Source organism: Aristolochia californica, unplaced genomic scaffold, assembly GCF_029961685.1.
Source record: "Aristolochia californica isolate CCGP_79_NKW_82.1479 unplaced genomic scaffold, dmAriCali1.0.hap1 SCAF_6, whole genome shotgun sequence".
In the NCBI taxonomy this organism is placed as follows: Eukaryota; Viridiplantae; Streptophyta; class Magnoliopsida; order Piperales; family Aristolochiaceae; genus Aristolochia; species Aristolochia californica.
In genome coordinates, this window is record NW_027182257.1 from 20,842,273 (window position 1) to 20,864,442 (window position 22,170).

At 38.0% G+C, this 22,170-nt stretch overlaps 2 protein-coding genes across 8 annotated transcripts; both read left to right on the forward strand.

Annotated features, from left to right (window-relative positions):
• The first annotated feature begins 3,372 nt into the window (after positions 1-3,372).
• LOC137935279 (E2F transcription factor-like E2FE) lies at positions 3,373-5,277 on the forward strand. Its single transcript, XM_068779962.1, has 10 exons — positions 3,373-3,458; positions 3,542-3,596; positions 3,842-3,984; positions 4,072-4,129; positions 4,182-4,306; positions 4,400-4,452; positions 4,571-4,638; positions 4,705-4,798; positions 4,895-4,956; positions 5,053-5,277. The coding sequence occupies exons 1-10, from the start codon at positions 3,373-3,375 to the stop codon at positions 5,275-5,277; spliced, it is 969 nt and encodes a 322-aa protein (XP_068636063.1).
• Positions 4,911-17,258, forward strand: LOC137934547 (E2F transcription factor-like E2FE). Of its 7 annotated transcripts, none has more exons than XM_068778958.1 (13): positions 4,911-4,956; positions 5,042-5,129; positions 5,216-5,399; positions 5,552-5,661; positions 5,743-5,809; positions 5,908-6,184; positions 6,383-6,496; positions 6,660-6,725; positions 6,813-6,885; positions 6,971-7,044; positions 7,139-7,225; positions 7,294-7,499; positions 17,172-17,258. In XM_068778958.1, the coding sequence occupies exons 5-12, from the start codon at positions 5,790-5,792 to the stop codon at positions 7,489-7,491; spliced, it is 909 nt and encodes a 302-aa protein (XP_068635059.1). In that variant the 5' UTR covers positions 4,911-4,956; positions 5,042-5,129; positions 5,216-5,399; positions 5,552-5,661; positions 5,743-5,789; the 3' UTR covers positions 7,492-7,499; positions 17,172-17,258. The 7 variants fall into 7 exon arrangements, with proteins under 7 accessions (XP_068635059.1, XP_068635061.1, XP_068635060.1 ...); XM_068778960.1 differs by lacking the exon at positions 17,172-17,258 and having other exon boundaries at positions 5,908-5,950; positions 6,041-6,184; positions 7,294-7,667; XM_068778959.1 differs by lacking the exon at positions 17,172-17,258 and having other exon boundaries at positions 6,983-7,044; positions 7,294-7,672.
• Positions 17,259-22,170: the final 4,912 nt, after the last annotated feature.

Consider the following 22,170-nt stretch of genomic DNA (forward strand, 5'->3'; position numbering starts at 1 on the left):
ACACAAATTCTTCTCTAAAAAGAATCAAAGAGCGATATGTGACAACGAAACATAATTAAATGGACAGAAAGATGAGAAAGAAAGGGAGGGAAATCCATGGATGTAAAGTATTCCGTGAGTTAAAAATTGATCTTATATTCCTTGATAAGTTTGGAAAATAAAAAAAAAATCAGTCATGTGCCATGATTAGTAAACTAATGGATTCCCTCGTAGCTTGGTAAAAAAAAGGTTGTCGTTAAACAGATTTGGTTGGCTTCAATAGGAGGATCTTCACATGTCAGCCTCCTTGCGTCTCGGATGGCCTCTGTAGAATATATGTTTGTCAAAAAGTCGACAAGAAAGCCATAAAAGAATCGAATGGCAGCAAGAGCCGCCAAATCGGAAACACCCCTATCTCCTTCTGTTTAAATTCCACCCCACTCCATTTGCCTTCTTTCTCTCTCCCATTTTTAATTCCTCGGTGCAGTTCTGTTGGCTTTCTCTATAGGTTCTCGTTCCAAGGTTATGGTAGGTGTTGTAGTTAGACCATTGAGTCTAAGATTGTAGATGTTATTTATCATTTTAAAGACATAGAGCGAAATCCCACTCTCCCTCCCCTCTTTTCCTTCCTCCATTGACATTTTTTTGGTTTTTATTTTGATTTAACTAGGTTGAATTAAACTTAGTCACTTAGTAGGGTTGGTGAAGGGTAGGGGTGGCATCGAGCCGAGCCAAGCCCGAACTTGCCTATGTTCGAGCCGAGTTTGATTTAAAAATTTTGAGCCGAAGCTCGTCTCGAGCCTAAAATTGTTATCGAGCTCAAGCCCAAAAATTTTAACCGAGTTCGAGCCGAGCTCGAGCTTCAACATACATTTAAAACTTTTCAAAAAATATATATAAAATAAATTGTATATAAAATTATGCATATATTTTACATAAAATTGGGTATGACCTCTACATAAAATTTGGCATAACCTGTATATATATAATACATGTATAAGATTGGGTATGACCTCTACTTAATATTGAACATAATCTATGTATATAATACTTATATAAAATTCGGCATAACCTCTACTTAAAATTGGGCATAATCTATATACATAATACCTGCATAAACACTCCATAAACACTCCATAAAATTGTCTATACATTTCATAAACGCTCCATGAAATTGTTTATACACTCCATACACTCCATAAAATAGTCTAAATACTCCATACAATGCATAACATTATGAATAAACTCCATACAATAATCAAACACAACAAAATTAAATGAAATATCACTATCAATTTGCAATCACCCAAATAAAAACTATAAATCCTTTAAATAAAATCCTATTACTATTAGAGACTTACTAGAAAATTACATGAAGTATTTTAAATTTTTCTTAGGAAAGTTAAATGGACCTCTTATTACCTTTTCTAAGGAAATAAATAATAATTAATAATTAATCTAATATATTATTATACTTATCGATAAATTTTTAATCAAATAAAATGTCAAACACAAAATTGTTATGAAAATTGCTTCATGCTAAAAGGATTATATCATCAACTGTCAAATACTTATTCAAAATTTTTCTATACGGTTTTTTGGCCCATCTTGGCAAGAAAATCTTATTTAGAAAATTATATAATTTTTTAATAAGAATTTATAATTAGAAAAATATTTTCAAAAAACATGAGGCACTAATTGTCCCTATATTTCTACTAAAAATGTCTTTTCAATATTTATTGAAAAAACCACTAACATTCTCTAGAAACGAATTTCTACTAAAATATCTTTTCAATTTCTTCAAGAGCCATGTGAAAGGGACAAAGAGTTTTTTTCCCTTGTTTATGATCTCGCACGTATGGGGAGGTTCAGGATTGAATTTCAATAATAGATTAAAATGCACCAATATTAATCTTTTTTACTCCAATTATTGTCTAGCTTGTTTTTTAATTTTTGAATCTGACCATAAATTTATTATGGCCTCCTTAGTGCCCCTAGATGAAAATTTATATTCTAGGAAAAACTAGAAATATTTTCCCTATGATACATATTCCAAAAAAAAACCTTTAAATAAAATCCTATTACTATTAGTAACTTATTAGAAAATTACAAGAAATATTTTAAAATTTTCTTAGGAAAGTTAAATGGTCCTTTTATTGTCTCTTTTAGGGAAATAAATAAAAATTAATAATCAATTTAATATATTATTATACTAATCAATAAATTTTTAATCAAATAAAATATCAAACACAAAAATGAAAATTGCTTCATGCTAAAAGTATTATAGCATCAACTATTAAATACTTATTCAAAAATTTTCCATACAATTTTCTACCCCATCTTGGTAGAAAAATCTTACTTAGAAAATTATACAATTTTTAAAAAGAATTTTCAATTAGAAAAATGTTTAAAAAAACATGAGACACTGATAGATCATATAAACTTATTTCTATAAAATGTATTTTTAATTTTTTCAAGAGCTATGAGGAAGGAGAGTTTAAGGAATTTTTTTTTTACTTTATGAGTTCGCACGTGCGAAATCATCTTCGCGCGGGGAGGGCGGAGATTATTGCTCCCCTGAACTTACTGGTTCAAGTTTTCTATCGAGACGACACGGAGGGAAGAGGGTTACGACGCCAGGGAGGACCTGTCGTTGGGGATGACGGATACAGAGGTGACGACGATGAAAGGAAGAAATCGAACGAACGGTCACAGAGGCGGCCGACAAGCAGCTGTCGACGGCAGTAGAGGCGGCGACAGTAGAGGCGGCGACAATAGCCGACGGGAGGGGCTCGGCGGTGATGAGGAGAGTAAAACATTTGCCCCCCCTTGCTCTCGCTCCCGCTCTCGCTCCCCCACTACCAACCCGATACTGATCCCGACTCACCTCGAGCCGGCTCGCGAGCTAACGAATCGAACCTGGCTTCGATGCGGTTCGAGCTCAGTAGATAACGAATTGAACTGAGCCGACACCGAGCCAAACTCGAGCCGCTCGTGAGCCAGCTTGGTTCAAAACCACCCCTATTGAAGGGGTTTTGTAAAATACTGCAACCAAGACAAGCGGGCCCTGTGACTAACGTATACTTTTAAAGTTGCCTCCGTCTCCCGCTCCTTATTTCACATGATCAGCGTGCACAAGCGAGAGAAGGACTTACAACGGTCACCGCGCGCAATCTGAAGTCTCGCCTCCGCGCTCATCTCACCCCGAGCCTCACCGCCTCGGTTACGAACCTAAATTCGAAATTTCCAAACCGCCAATGGAAAATCATCATTAATAAAAAAATCACCATAACTCTCTCTGTATCACTCTCACCTTTAATTAACGAGCGGTCTCCGTTCCCTCTTCTAACCCTCGTAATCAAGTTCCAGATCTCGTACCCACTCACCGCAGACATGTCTTCGTCTTCTTACCTCGATCCTGCATCCAGGCATCATGCGTATAGCAGGAAGCAAAAGTCTCTCGGGCTTTTGTGCTGCAAGTACCTTCAGATCCTTCTCAGTGTCATTTTCTTAGAACCATATAATGTTTTTATTAGTTTCTTATGAATTTAATCTGTTGCAGTTTCCTGAACCTGTACAATCGAGATGATGTTGAGTTAGTAGGGCTGGATGAAGCAGCAAATAATTAGGTATTGGACGGATGTCGGCTTGATCTCTACATTGAGCGTGGTTGACTTCTTTTACCTGGTATTTAAAAATTCTTTTGTGTTGCTTCAGGTGTTGAGAGGCGGCGGATCTATGATATTGTAAATCTATTGGAGAGTGTTGGTGTAAGATGTCCTTTTCTATGTACTTTTTTTTTATAAAAAAGTTAATCTTTTTTCTGCGTAGGGTTGTCAAAATTTTGTTTGAATTAACTCAGGTTCTCGTGAGGAAGGCTAAGAATCGTTATTCTTGGAAGCGTTTTGATGGGATCCCCAAGGCTTTACAAGAGCTTAAGGGGAATACACTATTTTTATTTCTTCTAATATTGTTTACAACGAATGCGGCCTATATGGTTGCAAGGTGAGAGCCATGTTTTTGGTCGATTTTGATCCAATTCTCCTGGCTACAAGAGGAGGCGCATAGGGATGTTTTTTTGCTGTACTTTAGAAAATTCTTGCAATTATATGAAGGTAGCTTCCTTATGGGGCATGATGTTTTATTTTCGGTTGCTGAGTGCTTGGTGAAGTGAATTTCCAGAATTCATTGTTTGTTATCAGGTTTGCGTGTCTGACGAAGATGATAAACCATCCATTCAAAGGATAGGGGAAAATGTACAAGAGCAAGGGAGCTCCAAAGATTGTCAACCTTCATCCATTCAAAGGATAGGGGAAAATGTACAAGAGCAAGGGAGCTCCAAAGATTGTCAACCTTCCTAATATTTCTTTCAAGAAACAAATTGGTACGTCTTCTGCTTCTGGATTTATTTTGTCTGTAGAAAAGAGAAGGGAATGACTCTGTTAGAAACCTTTGTTGGGCGGAAACCGGACGGTCCCTAAGAGATGCTGGGTCATTATTGGAAATTTCATCATATAATTCTATCTGTTGCGTTATTTACGTATTTGATAATTGTATTATTATTATTATGGTTTTTTCTTTGGTTGAACAGACAATAGGAGAGAGAAATCACTCGGCCTTCTAACACAGAATTTTGTTAAATTATTCCTGTGCACCAACGTAAGCCATCTACTTTGGTTCCAAAACTGTTAGGTTCAATTGAAAAGTTTCGTCTTTCGAACTCAGTCCATCCTTCAAAAATTTCGGGCAGATATGGTGTCTCTTGATGACGCTGCAAGACTTTTGCTTAGAGATGCTCCTAAATCTGCACAGGTGCGAAGTAATGAAATTTCTTTGCATATAGTTCTCTTGTTTTTAAGCTATAAAAGACCCAAAACCTTAAGACTAACCGCTTAGTCATAAGACAACTCTGCAGCAAAAGTTCGGAGATCATATGATATTGCAAATGTGCTGTCATCAATGAATCTCATAGAGAAGGTATTTCTAAACCACGAATTATTTCTGTGAAACAGTATGGTAACGCTTCTGGTATAATATTCTCAACATTTTAAATGATCTGCAGACCCATTGAAGCCGGCTTTCAGATGGTTGGGTCTCATAGGAAAACCAGACTCGGATTCGGTGCCTTGCGATAAAACCCTAGATGTGAGGCAAGCCTTCTCCAATTTTAAAAGGGTATTTGGAACAGATATTACTAATATTGATTTTAAGAGGACCAAGGTGTTTTATCCAATAGATGAGAAAACTATTAAAGTGCCAATTAATTGCGAGGCAAGTGGTCAACATGATCCTATTTAGTAAAAGGGGTCCAGAGGTCACGTCTATGGTCCTTTCGACAAAGAGCAAAAGGAGACTGGGAAATGAGTTCAAGGTCGGGAGAACTTGGCATATGCCTTTACACACCTCGATATCACAACAAGGTAACTTTTACTTTTCTCTATTTTTTTATTTTTAGGTCGTGAGCAAACCTTAGACGTTTATTCTAACAATATCTTTCGAGAGCTTTCTTTATGGCTCTTTAATTAACGAGCGGTCTCCGTTCCCTCTTCTAACCCTCGTAATCCTGTTCCAGATCTCGTACCCACTCACCGCAGACATGTCTTCTTCTTCTTACCTCGATACTGCATCCAGGCATCATGCGTATTGCAGGAAGCAAAAGTCTCTCGGGCTTTTGTGCTGCAAGTACCTTCGGATCCTTCTCAGTGTCATTTTCTTAGAAACATATAGTTTTTATTAGTTTCTTATGAATTTAATCTGTTGCAGTTTCCTGAACCTGTACCATAGAGATGATGTTGAGTTAGTAGGGCTGGATGAAGCAGCAAATAATTAGGTATTGGACGGATGTTGGCTTGATCTCTACATTGAGCGTGGTTGACTTCTTTTAACTGGTATTTAAAAATTCTTTTGTGTTGCTTCTGGTGTTGAGAGGCGGCGGATCTATGATATTGTAAATCTATTGGAGAGTGTTGGTGTAAGATGTCCTTTTCTATGTACTTTTTTTTTTTTAAAGTTAATCTTTTTTCTGCGTAGGGTTGTCAAAATTTTGTTTGAATTAACTCAGGTTTTCGTGAGGAAGGCTAAGAATCGTTATTCTTGGAAGCGTTTTGATGGGATCCCCAAGGCTTTCCAAGAGCTTAAGGGGGAATACACTATTTTTATTTCTTGTAATATTGCTTACAACGAATGCGGTCTATATGGTTGCAAGGTGAGAGCCATGTTTTTTGCTCGATTTTGATCCACTTCTCCTGGCCACAAGAGGAGGCGCATAGGGAATTTTTTTTGCTGTACTTTAGAAAATTCTTGCAATTATATGAAGGTAGCTTCCTTATGGGACATGATGTTTTATTTTCGGTTGCTGAGTGCTTGGTGAAGTGAATTTCCAGAATTCATTGTTTGTTATCAGGTTTGCGTGTCTGACGAAAATGATAAACCATCCATTCAAAGGATAGGGGAAAATGTACAAGAGGAGCTCCAAAGATTGTCAACCTTCCTAATATTTCTTTCAAGAAACAAATTGGTACGTCTTCTGCTTCGTGATTTATTTTGTTGGGCAGAAACCGGACGGCCCCTGGAGATGTTGGGTCATTATTGGAATTTCATCATATAATTCTATCTGTTGCATTATTTACGTATTTGATAATTGCATTATTATTATTATGGTTTTTTCTTTGGTTGAACAGACAACAGGAGAGAAATCACTCGGTCTTCTAACACAGAATTTTGTTAAATTATTCCTGTGCACCAACGTAAGCCATCTACTTTGGTTCCAAAACTGTTAGGTTCAATTGAAAAGTTTCGTCTTCTGAACTCAGTCCATCCTTCAAAAATTTCAGGCAGATATGGTATCTCTTGATGAAGCTGCAAGACTTTTGCTTGGAGATGCTCCTAAATCTGCACAGATGCCAAGTAATGAAATTTCTTTGCATATAGTTCTCTTGGTTTTTAAGCTATAAAAGACCCTAAACCTTAAGACTAACCGCTTAGTCATAAGACAACTCTGCAGCAAAAGTTCGGAGATTATATGATATTGCAAATGTGCTGTCATCAATGAATCTCATAGAGAAGGTATTTCTAAACCACGAATTATTTCTGTGAAACAGTATGGTAACGCTTCTGGTATAATATTCTCAACATTTTAAATGATCTGCAAACCCATCAGACAAATACTAGGAAGCCGGCTTTCAGATGGTTGGGTCTCGTAGGAAAACCAGACTCGGATTTGGTGCCTTGCGATAAAACCTCAAATGTGAGACAAGCCTTCTCCAATTTTAAAAGGGAATTTGAAATAGATATTACTAATATTGATTTTAAAAGGATCAAGGCCTTCTCCAATTGATGAGAGAGCTATTAAAGTGCCAATTAATTGCGAGGCAAGTGGTCAACATGATCCTATGCAGCAGGAAAAGGGGTCCAGTGGTCACGTCTATGGTCCTTTCGACAAAGAGCAAAGGAGACTGGGAAAAGAGTTCAAGATCGGGAGAACTTGGCATCTGCCTTTTGACCTCGATATAACAGCCAAGGTAACTTTTACATTTCTCTATTTTTTTTTTTTTTTTAGGTCGTGAGCAAACCTTAGACGTTTATTCTAACACTATCTTTCGAGAGCTTTCTTTATGGCTCTTAAATATGGATAATTTTTGCGTGGAGACCCTTGTAGGTACTTTATGATGAGTTTTTTTCCAAATAATAAGTACAAGATTATTATTATCTCAAGTTTATGTGAGATTATTCTAACCATCTAAATTGTTGGCCTTCGCAAGTATAACTAAGATGATGTCATGTTGTTGAGAAAAGTTTATTGGTCAGATTGGGTAGTTTTGTGACTTAGTGTGTTACGTTCTTTTGAACCCATACTTGGTTCTAGTCTTCAAATTGCATATTGCTTTGAACCAAGGCAGATGCCTACTACACATGGCCGCTCCAGTTTGCTTTTTTACACTTTCATTGCTAATTTATCATATTTTTAAGACGAGTGTACAACTATGTGTTGTTTGTTTCTCACCATCAAGTCATATCTCTATAATATCACTCCAATGTTGGTTTCATCTTGGAAAATTATGCCTGGGTTGTTAAATATGTTTGAGTTGATATGAATGAAGGAGCAAAACTAGAAATAGAGACGTTTTCTTCATAGGTCTCTGTTGATCAGGTCTATCTATTTGACAATACTCGAACATATAGCTATTGTTTGATGATTGCATGTTTAAGCTTCGTATTGCTAAGCCAATGGCCTTATCTTGTTAGTCCATCGTGAAGGTACCAACTAATGTAGGTCATCCAATAGGGTTACTTCTTTGGTTTTCACTATTCTACCTAGCCAAACGTATAGCCGTACATGTTTGGTGGAATGCTCAAAGGGGTCATTGTGGATGAGAGCGGTCTCGATGTGCTGTATTGGAAGAAAATAGATAGTGGAGATGGGAAGAACATATTCAGCGAAAAGATGTTGGGTGCACATGGTCAACAATGGGGGCTTCAGAAACTCGAAAGTTGAGCGTGTTCAAGAGCTGCCATTGCTGTATGGGGAGCTATGGAATTCATTACGTCATCGGGTTTTTCAGGACTCAACGACCTTGATGATCATCGTGATCTTCCTTCTAATCCCGCGGCCGGTTGTCGTCCTTCTTGATCGTACACCTCCTCTGCCAACAAAGGAATTAAACCTACTTCACCATCAACTCCGCCCATGGCACAAGCTTACAGGTGCTCGGTGCTCCCAACCAGGACAAATCACTTTCATACATCGCAAGGATATTTTTACCGTTTTGGTTACAAGTTGCCAGGAACAAAGAAACTGCATCAGCATAACTCAATGATTTCTTTCTTATTCCTTCCTTCATTTCTTTGTCTTCCTAAAACAAAAGTCATCCTCCTACATGGCTTCTCTCTTTCAATACACAATCCTTAGCTTTCTCATTGTTTCCATCATATGCATGCTTCCTTTTTCTTTCGATTCTCTACAAAACATTGAGATGTTCTTCCTTCGGGTTACTCTTCGGATTTCCAAAAGATTCCACCAAGTGAGGTCAAAACATCTTTGATGGAAGTTTTAGCTTCTCCGTCCAGAGTTCCGTCACCATTTCCACTATCTAGAGGCAAGTCTAGGAAGTCAAACGTGGGAAAAGCCGTTGGTGTCACTGCGATAAGGACTCTTTTGTTGTTTCAGAGTTTTATTTTTTCTGTTGCACAAGTTTGCGTGTTTACCCAGGAGGCAAAAGACGGATGAGGAGGATGTACTCAACTCCGCCCATGATAGAAGCTTACAGGTGCTTGGTGCTCCCAACCAGGACGAATCACTTTCATACCTCGTATGGATATATATTCATTGTCGTTTTGGCTACAAGTACACAAAGAACTGCATCAGCATCAATGCAAGAATTTCTTTCTTACTCCTTTTGTCTTCCTTCCCTTTCTTCCCGAAACGAAAGCCATCTTTCGACGTGGCTTCTCTCTTTCAATCCACCGTCCTCAGCTTTGTCATTTTTCCATCATCTTCCTGTGTCCTTTTTCTTCTTCCAATTTTTTTGCAAACCATTGAGATGTTCTTCCTTTGAGTTGCTCTCTAGGAAGTCAAATGTGGAAAAGCCGTTGGTGATAGTGACAACTGGCAACAATGGTAAATCTTAATGGAAATCGACAAGAGGAGAAGAGCGAAGGTGGTGGCTCTGGTTGATGAGGGCGGTGATGGTGGTGGAGTTGTAGAGGAGGGATAGAAAGTTCCGAAAGGGTTGCAGGGCCCTTGCCAACGATAGTGGGCGACGATTGTGTCAACTAAGGCAAATCTCGATGGTGACATTGGAAATGCCGAAGATTGTCTTTAGCGACAACGTCAGGAGAGTTGAGCAAAGAGCGGATGCTTTGTGATGGCTCGACATGGCACAAGTGTGTGGCATCAAGCAATGGGATTGGAGTTGTTCTAGAGGTACGATGGTGGGAGAGAGCATGGCGGATGGGTTTGAGAAGGTTGTTGTTGCTATTGTCAATTGATGGAACCAATGGTAGAGAGGCAGAATTGATAGGTAGTGGCAGTGATGGGAGAGGAATCAAAGAGAATGCATCGTCATGTGAAGAAATGTGGAAGAGGAGCAACACAGTTAGCGGGTGGGGCAAACAAAATTGTATCGTCCGGAGAAGAGAGGTGGTAGAGTAGCGGCATTGGTAGCGGTTGGGGAGGACAAAATCGCATTGTCTTGTGAAGAGATGTGAAAGAACAACAATACTTGTAGTGGTTGGAGCGGGCTAAATTGTATCGTTTGGTGAAAGAGTAGTGGCATTGGTAGTGATTAAGGCGGATTAAATCGCATCGTCTGGAGAAGAGATGTGGAAGAATAGCAATAGGGGTAGACGAAATTGCATCATTCGGTGAAGAGATGTGGAAGAGTGGTAGCACTGATAGCGGCTAACCAATACAACCCAAGAGACCGATCTTTTAGGTGCGAAAAACTACCACCTACAAGAGTGGACAGAACCACTCTGACACACACCCCGCCCATTCTTGACCGCCTCTCTCGGGATTCGAATGTGGGACGTAGCGTGCTCAGCTTCGATACCATGACAAATAAATGATTTGACGGGAACGAACGATCCGACGAAACTCACGGGACTGATGGAACAGTCCGAAATACCAACGAGAGAGAGCTTTGAACTCTTTGGTTTCATGGCGAACACGAGCGATGAAGGAAAAATGTTTCCGTTGGGGTTTTTCCTTTCATTATGTATTTAAGATTTAGATTTCCCTGTTACAAAATGGCCCATGCGCCCAATACAATACCACCCACCCCATTAAGTCTAATCTAATAACCCTATTTACATAACCCAAAGTATACAATAATTATGAACATAAATTACATTTAATATATATTTTAACATATCGTAACATCCCCCCTCAAATTGATGGTGAGTCAACCAACAACAATTTGCCAACCAAAAAATTATGTCGGGATTGAGACAATGCTTTGGTGAAGACATCAACCACTTGAAGATCCGAAGAAATGTACGGAAGAGATATTACCTGGCACTCCAAAGTGTCGCGGATGGAGTGACACTCAACCTCAACATGCTTGGTATGCTCATGAAAAACCGGATTGGCTACAATCTGGATAACACTTGTATTAATTGCATGAAGCGATGTAGATGAGGGCTGAGGAAACTAGAGTTCAGTAAGAAGACCGTGGAGCCAAATAACTTCAGAACACGCAGTAGACATAGCATGATACTCGGCCTCGGTAGATGACTTGGACACCCGATCTTGTTTCTTATATTTCCAAGAAATCAATGCATCCCCTAAAAACATACACCAACCTGTAGTAGAGCGACGGGTATCGGGGCACCCTGCCCAATCAGCATCACTGTAGGCAACCAGGCGTAACGCAGAGCTGATAGGAAAGAATAAGCCATGAGCAGGGGAGCCGCGTAGATCACGGATGATGCGCTGAACTGCCGCAAGATGAAGGTGCCGAGGAGATGACATAAACTGACTGACCTTATGAACAACATAGGAAATGTCCGGGCGAGTAGTAGTCAAGTATATGAGATTCTCGACTAGTGGTCGATAGATAGTCGGATCATCAAGGAGAGTCCCTTCATCTTTCTGATATTTAACATTGACCTCCATAGGGGTAGGCACCGAAGATGTGTTCTCCAACCCAGCGAGAGTAATAAGATCTTGAATATACTTATGCTGGTTTAAGAAAATACTTTTGGGTGTGTGATGTACCTCCAGCCCTAAGAAGTATGTGAGTTGTCCAAGATCCTTCATATGAAAAGTGGCATGCAACACCTTCTGAAGCTTGGTAATTAGTCTAGAGTCAGTGCCAGTAATGATGATGTCATCCACATAAACCAAGAAAATGACCATGCCCACGGTAGACTTATGATAGAAGAGAGATGAATCATACTGACTCTGGGTAAACCGGTGGAGGATGAGTATGTCGTGAAACTTCTAAAACCAAGCCCGGGGGGCTTGTTTAAGCCCACAAAGGACGACGTAATTTGCAGACAAGATCAGGAGAGGATGTAGACATACCCGAGGGAAGTTTTATGTAGACATCTTCCTGTAGATCACCGTGGAGAAAGACATTCTTCACATCCATCTGATGCAGTGGCCAGGATTGAGATGTTGCAATGGCTAAGATAGTACGGATTATGGTCATCTTGGTAACTGGGGCAAAAATTTCCTCATAATCAATCCCATATTCTTGCCTATTCCCTAGGGCCACAAGGTGGGCTTTGTACCAATCCAACGATCCATCTGACCGCAACTTGATAGAGAAGACCTACTTACTTCCAAGAGGCCGAATAGTAGGAGGGCAAGCCACAATGTCCTAGGTGTGATTCTCCTCTATAGCTTGTTTATAGCTAAAAAGAATGGAAATAGAAGACAAAATAGCTACCAGAGATACAAGGGAGGGAAAACCATACCGGGCAAGAGTGTAAGAACGATGCGTGGATCTACGAACAGGGATGGGAGCAGGAGTAGAGGGAGAATCAGGAGCATGTGTCATGTCAGGATGAGGAGAGGGCAACGAGGCAATGGGGTGAGGCTCATCAAAGCTTGACAAACTAGACCGAGGCAGACGGTGAGTAACTTGAGATGGAAAGAAATATTGATGTTCAAAGAAGGCCTCATTCCGAGAAACACAGACTTGACGCGCCTGGGGATCATAGCAAACATAACCCTTTTGAGAACCGACATACCCAAGAAATGCTCATATAACTGATTGGGCTGTAAGTTTATGTCGTTTATGATCAGGTAAATGCACAAAAAAACACAACCGAACGTCTGAAGATCAGTGTAGGACAGAGAATAACCAAATAACCAGTAGCGGTTGAGGTAGACGAAATTGCATCGTTCGATGAAGAGGTGGAATGCATCATTTCAACATCGAGAAAACATCATTTCACACTCATCACAGACATTTTGAGTTTGTTGTGATGCCATTTGTCTAATGCCCCATCCACTTTTCATGCGTTAATGAATGAGGTATTCCGAAACTATCGTTGTAAATTTGTGATTGTATTTTTTGATGCGTCTAGTGGGAGCATTGGGGATTCATGGTATTTCAATTGCTACGAGCTCACCAACTTTATTTGAAAAGATCTAAATGGTCCTTCGCCAAGGGGATTCATGGTATTTCAATTGCTACAAGTTCACCAACTTTATTTGAAAAGATCTAAATGGTCCGTCGCCAAGTCTCACGTGGCCTATCTTAGCCATATTATTTCTAATGCAGGGATCGGTTGACTCCGACAAGATTCAAGCCATTTTCGAGTGACCACAACCTCTGAATAGCTCGACTTTTAGAGGCTTTTTTGGGGTTAGTCGGATACTACAGAAAATTCATCCAGAATTATGGGCCATTGGTAGCACCATTGACCAACCTTCTTAAGAAAAAATTCCTTTATTTGGAGTGAATAGGCAGCACAGTCCTTCCAAGTACTCAAACTAGCCCTCACGTCTGCACCAGTTCTGCAACTCCCTAATTTTGAGGAATTATTTGTGATCGAGTGTGACGCGTCCGGTGGGGGCATTGGGGCTATACTACAGTAGCACTACCATCCCAGTGCATATTTTAGCAGGATACTATATAGAATAGCAGGTCATCGTTGACTCTGACAAGATTCAAGCCATTTCTGAGTGGCCACAACCTCCGAATAGCTCGGCTTTGAGAGGTTTTTTGGGTTAGCCGGATAATACAAAAAATTTATCCAAAATTATGGGCCCTTGGCAACACCATTGACCAACCTCCTTGAGAAAAAATTGCTTTATCTAGAGTGAACAAGCAATAGTCCTTCCAAGCACTCAAACTAGCCATCGCGTCCGCACCAATTTTGCAACTCCCTAATTTTGAGGAATTATTTGTGGTCGAGTGTGATACGTTTGGTGGGGGCATTGGGGCCGTCCTATAGTAGCACTACCACCTCATTGCATATTTTCGCAAGCAGTTGGCCGAAAGGCATCACAAATTAGCAGCGTCTGAAAGGAAATTAATCGGCTTGGCCAAGGTTGTGCAACATTGGTGACCTTACTTGTGGGGCCGTGCATTTCTCATACGCACCGATTATTACAGTCTTAAATTTGTGCTCAGAGCAGCGCCTCACTACTTCTCCTCAACAGTATTGGATCAATAAATTGATGTGTTTTGACTTTTTGGTGGAGTACCGAGTTGGGAAGTTAAACACGACGGTAGATGCTTTGTTAAGGCGATTGGAGAATCAACAACTCATCTATGTAGTAAGCCAACCTCTTTTTCTCCTCTTAGAATTAGTTAAGGAGAAAATTAAAGATACTCTGGCACTATAGGAGTTGCACAAACAAATTATCGAGGGGGCAATGGACTCTTAAGTGCTCAATCCAAGATACTCTTATTTGCTACAACAATCGTATATATTTATCACACACGTTAGTGTTGATTATAACAATTCTATCTGCCTACCATGACAACGCACATGAAGGCATCCAGAAAACCTTGCATCGTATTTGGGCGGATTTTTATTGACAGTCCATGAAGACCACCATTGCTGAATATGTCACAACCTGCCAGGAATGTCAGCACAACAAGGCTGACCATTTGAGTCCAGCAGGACTTCTCAGACCTCTCGCTCTCCCTACCCAATTTTGGGCCAATATCTCTATGGATTTTGTTGAGGGTCTTCCCAAGACATCGGGCAAATCAATGTTATTTGTCGTGGTCGTTCGATTCTCCAAGTATGCTCATTTTATTCCAATGACACACCCCTATACAACATCTAGAGTGGCACAAGTCTTCCTCGAGAATATTGTTCGGTTGCATGGCATTCCGGAATCAATTGTCAGTGATTGGGATGTGATCTTTACTAGCCATTTCTAGTGGGAACTTTTTCGTCTGTGCGGCACCAAACTGAACTTTTCCTCCTGATATCATCCTCAAATAGACGATCAAACAGAGGTAACCGTACTGTGGAGATGTATCTAAGGTGCCTTGTGGGCGATCGTCCTAAACACTGAGTTCAATGCCTACCATGGGTTGTGTATTGTTATAACACTTCATTCCACACAACATTGCAGTCTATTCCACTCTGGGTTCTATATGGTAGAGATCCACCTCGACTTTACTCTTATACTCCAGGCTCCACTAGAGTGGAAGCCATTGATCAGACCCTTATTGACCGCGATCGGATGCTACATGATATTATTGATCGCTTCCAGAGGGCCATCTCATACAAGGAAGAGGACTATGTGTGGCTACGCCTGCATCCTCATAGACAACACTCCCCTGCTATTATTAAGTGCATTGGAAAGGTTGTCTATCAGTTGAAACCTTTAAGGGCTTAGCCCCTCCTCCCACTTCGTTCTTTCCTTCAGTGGACAATGGACGAGTTCTCCTTACTCTAGCCTTAATGTTGCGTGCCAGACTTATTAATGACCAATGGAAATTCTAGTCCAGTGGATGGACACAAAACCAGTAGCAACTACTTGGGAACGCTTGGAAAACTCGTAGCAGGTTTAACCAGCTTACGAGCTTGATGACAACCTCTTTCTTCAAGGGGCATAATCGTAGGGGCATAATTGTAATTCTTCATCTTGAACTCAGTTTGCATGAACCCTACTATGAAGGGAAAGAAGTAAGTCTGAATTTAGGTTAAATAAAGGGTTTTGAGTTCTCCTAAACAAGCTCAGGGGTGTGCGAGACTCAAAGAACCAAGGGTTACAGGTTCCCTTACGAATCTGATTCTATCTCTTCTCCTGTTCTCGAAATCAAGAGTGACATTGACGGAGAAGAAATCATGCTCTAAACACTAGATTATCCTTCTCAGCACCGTGTTATTTGATCAATGACTCGGGATCGTAACATTATGTTCTTACTATGAATGAAAGTATCAAGAAGAACCCAAAAAATGAAAACGATAGTATTTATTGTTTTTATTTAAATACTAGGAACGAAACTACCAAGAAGAAGCAAAAAATAGAAGTACGACAATACTTAATGTTTTTCTGTTTGCACTTGCAACGAAAGTACCAAATGGAAGCAAAAAAAAATAATAAAAAAGAAATAAGACTTTTTTATTATTTTTTTTACACTTGGAGATTAAATACCAACAAAAGCACAAAAAAAGTATGAATTTGTTTTACTTTATAAAGTTCCCACAGTACAAGGGGGAATATTTATTATTTTTCTTGTTGTACTAGGAAAGAAAGTACCAAGGAGAAGCAAAAAAAAAAAAAAAAATGTACGACAATATTTATTGTGTTTCCATTTTCACTTGGAAGGAAAGTACCAAAAAAAAGGAAAATAAAGGTACAATTATATATAATATTTTTCTTTTTGCAATTGGAGAAAAAGTACACAAGCAAAAAAAAGTTTAGAATTTTTTATGATTTTTTTTCACTTGGAACGAAAGTATCGTGCAGAAGCAAAAAAAATGTATGACAATATTTATTGATTTTTTTTTTTTTTTGCACTTGGAATGAAAGAACCAAAAAGAAGCAAAAAAAAGTACGACAATATTTTTTGTTTTTTAGTTTTCGATTGGAATGAAAGAACAAAAAAGAAGGAAAAAGAAAAAACAAAGTACGATAATATTTTTTGTTCTGCACTTGGAGAGAGTACCAATAGAAGTAAAAAAAATAGTATGACTTTGTTTTACTTTATTAAGTTTTCACAATTCAAGGGCAATATTTATTATTTTTTTGTCTGCACTAGGAACAAAAGTACCAAAGGAAGCAAAAAAAAAAAAGTATAATAACATTTTTTTTTTATTTGCACTTGGACCAAAAGTACCAAAGAAGAAAAAAAAAAAAAGTGCAACAACATTTATTGTTATTCTTTTTGCACTTGGAGAGAAAGTACTAATAAAAGAGAAAAAAAATTACGATTTTTTTTGCTTTATTAAATACTCACAAAGCAAGGGGCAATAATTATTATTTTCTTTTTGCACATGGACCGAAGATACGAAAAAGCAAAAAAAGTTTGACAATATTAAATGGTTTTCTTTTTGCATGTGGAACAAAAATCTAAAGAAGAAACAAAAAAAAGTAAGTCAATATTTATTATTTTTCTAAGGAGCAAATAAAAAAAGTACGACTAAATTTATTGTTTTTCTTATTGCATTAGGAGAGAAAGAACTGTTAGAAGAAAAAAAGTATGACTTTGTTTTGTTTTATTAAGCTCTTGCAATACAAGGGGTAATATTTATTGTTTTTCTTTTTGCAGTTTGAATGAAAGTACCAAGAAGAAGCAAAGAAAAAAATGTACGAAAATATTTATTATTTTACTTTTTGCACTTGGAAAGAAAGTACCAATAGAATACAAAAAAGTATGACTTAGTTTTTCTTTATTAAACTCTCACAATGCAATGAGCAATATTTATTATTTTTCTATTTTCACTTAGGAGCGAAAGTACCAAGAAAAAGCATAATAAAAGTACAACAATATTTTTGTTTTGTAAGTGGAGAAAAAACCCTATAGAAAAAAAAATTATAAGTTTATTTTTCTTTATTAACCTCTCATAGAGCAATGGGTAATATTTATTGTTTTTCTATTTTTACTTGGAATGAAAGAACCTAGAAGAACCAAAAAAAAAGTATGACATTATTTATTGTTTTCCTGTCTGCAGTTGGAATGAAAGTACCTAGAAGAAGCAAAAAATAAAAGTATGACTATATTTATGGTTTTTCTTTTTCCACTAGGAGAGAAAGAACCAATAGAAGCCAAAAAAAATAAAACTACAACTTTTTTTAGCTTTATTAAGCTTTCGTAATACAAGAAAACATATTTATTGTTATTTTGTTTTCAGTAGGAATGATAGTGCCAAGTAGAAGAAAAAAAAAAGTACGACAATATTTTTATGTTTGCTTTTTGTACTTTGATGGAAAGTACTAAAAATAAGTAAAAAAAAAGTACGAAATATTTATTATTTTTATATTTGCACTTGGAACGAAAGTACGAAGAAGCAAAAAAATGTACAACAATATTTATTATTTTTCTTTTGGCACTTAGAGAGAAAATACCAATTGAAGAAAAAAAGTTCAATAATATTTATTATTTTTCTTTTTGTACTTGGAGAGAGAGTTCCAACAAAAGAAAAAAAAAGTACGACTATGTTTTGATTTATTAAGGTCTTGCAATGCAATGAATAATATTTATTATTTTTATTTTTCTCACATGGAGAGAAAATACCAACAGAGGCAAAAAAAAAGAAGCAAAATATAACTTTATTTCGCTTTATTAAGCTATTGCAATGCAAGGGCCAATAATTATTACTTTTTTTATTTTAAGTTGGACCGAAAGTATCGAGAAGAAGCCAAAAGAAAGTAAGATTATATTTATTTTTTTTAATTTTTACACTTGGATAGAAAGTACTAACAATGGAAAAAAGTACGACAATATTTATTGTTTTAATTTTTGTACTTGGAGAGAAAGTGCCAATAGAAGTAAAAAAAGAAAATTCGACTTTATTTGGCTTTATTATGCTCTAGCAAAGCAAGGGGCAATATTTTTATTTTTATTTCTTCACTTAGAATGAAAGTACCAAGAAGAAGGAAAAAATGTACGATAATATTTATTCGTTTTATTTTTGTACTTCGAACAAAATTACCATGAAGAAGCAAAAAAAGGTTATGACAATATTAATTTTTTTTAGTTTGCACTTAGAACGAAAGTACTAAGAAGAAGCAAAAAAAATTGTACGATAATATTTATAATTTTTCTTTCTACCTTGGAGAGAAAGAACCAATAGAAGCAAACAAAAAAGTATGAGTTCCGTAAGTAGAGAGAAAGTACAAACAGAGGCAAAAAAAAGATGTATGATTTTTTTTTCTTTGTTAAACTCTTACAAAGCAAGGGGCAATATTTAATGTTTTTCTTTATGCATTTGGAATAAAAGTAGCGGGAAGAAAGAAAAAAAAGTATGATAATATTTTTCATTTTTTTATTTGTACTTGAAGCAAAAGCACAAAGAAGAAGCAAAAAAAAAAAAGTATGAAAATATTTATTATTTTTCTTTTTGCACTTTGAGAGAGTACTAACAAAAGAAGAAAAAAATACAACAATATTTATTGTTGATTTTCATAACTCCATGAAATTAGGTCACGGAGAAAAACAGAGGGACCCATTGGAAAAAAACTAGGGGAAGAAGAGGTTATAGACTTAATGTCCCCTAACCTTCACCTTGAAGCTCTATTTATAGATGAATGAAACTATTGTATTATAATAATACCTCTGAACTTAAGGTTTAGGGTTTAGGGTTTTAACCCTAGAACTTTAACGTAATTACATCAATGCTATCTCTATGAGATAACTCTTTATTTACCATCTTGCATTCATTGTATGTGGGCCTATGAGCCTTTTCCTTGATCTATGGGCCTTGAGCCCATCTTCTATATCTCTTGGATGTGTGGCCCTTCCTTGGTCTTATGGGCTTGATTGAACCTATCTTTCAACATACTTGGATATGTGAGCCATCCTTGGTCGTGAACACTCCCCTTCAAGCTGGGGGTGAGAGAACAACATGAACTCCTAACTTGCTGCAAATAATGTATAAAATCTTTTTTGTATAAATAACACATCTTCCAATATGCCTTTATCTTTCAACACTCCCCATCAGCATAATATAAGTGAGAGTAAATCACTCTAAGACATTGCTCCATACACGAGTCTTAACTCATGCTGGATGTAGGGTACACTCCGTCTTCTATAAGTAGTGTATCTATCAGCATTGCTCTTAAGTGTCCACCTCCACTATGGTGTCCCTCCACAAGACAATGACTCTCAAATGGTAGAGTAATAAATGACATTAATGGGGGGAAGTAGGCTTATTTATCATGGTGTCCCAATCCTGACACCGACTCTGATGGTGTCTCAATCGTGATATTTTTTAGAGTTAAATAAATGATGGTGTCCTAATCCGGGCACCAACTCTTATGGTGTCCCAACCTGTGACAAAATAATCCTTGTAAAATTGATCCCTGAAATAATCTAATGCACATATCTATACCAAATAATATGCTAACCAATTAATAATCTATCAATTCTTTAAAATAATAATCCAACCAGAGAAAAATTTACCGAGTCGCGCCAAAATATGTATAAACTTGGACATGTATACTGAGGCCAAAAATAAGTGGGTCATGTCTGATTTGACTCACTGAATTGACCCGGATCGAGTTGGCTCAGTCGGAACATAACCAAGACCCTCGGGTTGACTCGACAACACAGAAGTATGCTCGGTTTGGCGGGTTTGCTGGGTTGACTCGGACTGGTCGGAGTTAGCAGAACCAGTATTGGATTTAAGAAGCGCTTTGTAACTTAGGAACTCCTTTAATCAGTAAATATATCATCTTCTTCCCCGATGCCGAAGGACTCTCGGCAAAAACAGTCCAGAAACGGCAACCAACCTCGCGGGATCAATCAGCCGGTGTTTTCGGCAAGATGTCGTTGTCTTCAGCCTCCAAAAAAGGGAAACAACTTGTTTTGCCGCTGAAACATGAATTCCGGCAATGGAGCTGGCTGACTGTTGTCAGCAAAGAGTTTCCGAAATAAGAAACAACTTGTGAATTTTAATGTTAGCAAAGAGGACCCAATGAAGGAGAATATATCTTCTAGCAATAGTGTCCGTAATAAGTGGACAAGAGCCAGCGGATTAGTTTCCAAAATAGCAGAGTCAAGCCCAAAAAATCGGATTTGACTGCAACTTTCTGAACTTGAATATAAGCAGAGATCTCCGACTCTAGCTTCGACTCAATCACCGGTGCAAAAGAATCTCACAGATTTGCATAGACAAAGGAGAACAATCAGCATCAAAAAAATTTCTGGATGCAGGCTGACAGAGATTCTCTCTCTCTTTTGTAGATTGTCTCTGTTCTCGGCTTGCCAAGAAATAAACAGAAAAACTCACTCTCAGACGAGGATGCCGCACCATCGGCCATGGAACTCAACGGAAGCGACGCCTTGATAAGGCCAAGGAAGGATGATATGGACTCACAAAATTAATCCCGCCAGTAGGTTTCTGGTTGAGTTTTCTGGAACAGAGGCTGGTGAAGCAGCATGGGCAGCGTAAAACTAGCAAAAACTGTTATCTTCTCCTTCCACCTTTCTCCAACTTCTTTTTTCGCCTTCATAGAGAAAGAGATTGAAAAAGGAAATAATCTCTGCCATGTACGAGCAACAGAACCAGATAACTTCCCCGACGCCGAATGGAGCAAGATAGCAGTAATTTTAAAATACCAGCAGTAGATAACAAAATCTAAAACCTGAATTCTAGCAACTATAAAAAAACATAGATACGGGAAAAGAAAAAAAACGGGTTTCAGCAATTCTGAAACTTTACTACGAGTCTTGAAAATCAAAATTCTGATACTATGTTGATTTTATGAACTCCGTGAATTTAGCTCACGGAGAAAAGGGAGAAAGACCCATTGGAAAAAAATAGAGGAAGAATAGGTTATGGACTTGATATCCTAATCCTCCCCTTGAAGCTCTATTTATAGATTAATGAAACTATTGTATTACAATAATACCCTTGAACTTAGGGTTTAGAGTTTAGGATTTTAACCCTGAAACTTTAACTTAATTATATCAATAACATCTCTATGAGATGACTCTTTATTTACTATTCGGCCATCATTGTATGTAGGCCTATGGGCCTTCTCCTTGATCAATGGGCCTTGAGCCCATCTTCAATATCTCTTAGAAGTATGGGTCTTCCTTGTTGTTATGGGCTTGAGCCCATCTTCCAACACACTTGGATATGTGGGCCTTCCTTGGTCCTGTGAGCTTGGATCCTATCTTCCAACACTCCCCCTCAAGCTGGGGGGAGAGAACAATATGAACTCCCAACTTATTGCAAATGATGTGTAAAATTGTTTTTGTATAAAATGGCACATCTTCCAATATGCCTTCATCTTCCAACACTCCCCCTCACGTTGGTGTTCTCGTTCATGAGGCCCAACCAGCATAATATAAGTGTGAGTAAATCACTCCTAGCCGCTAAGACATTGATCCATACTCCAATCTTAACTCATGCTGGATGTACGCCGTCTTTTGTAAGTAGTGTGTCTATCGGCATTGCTCTTAAGTGTCCACCTCCACAACGACTCTCAAGTGGTAGAGTAATAAATGACATTAATGGGGAAAGTGAGCTTATTTATCATGGTGTCCCGACCGTGATAATTTTGAGAGTTAAATAAATGATGGTATCCCAATCTGGGCACCA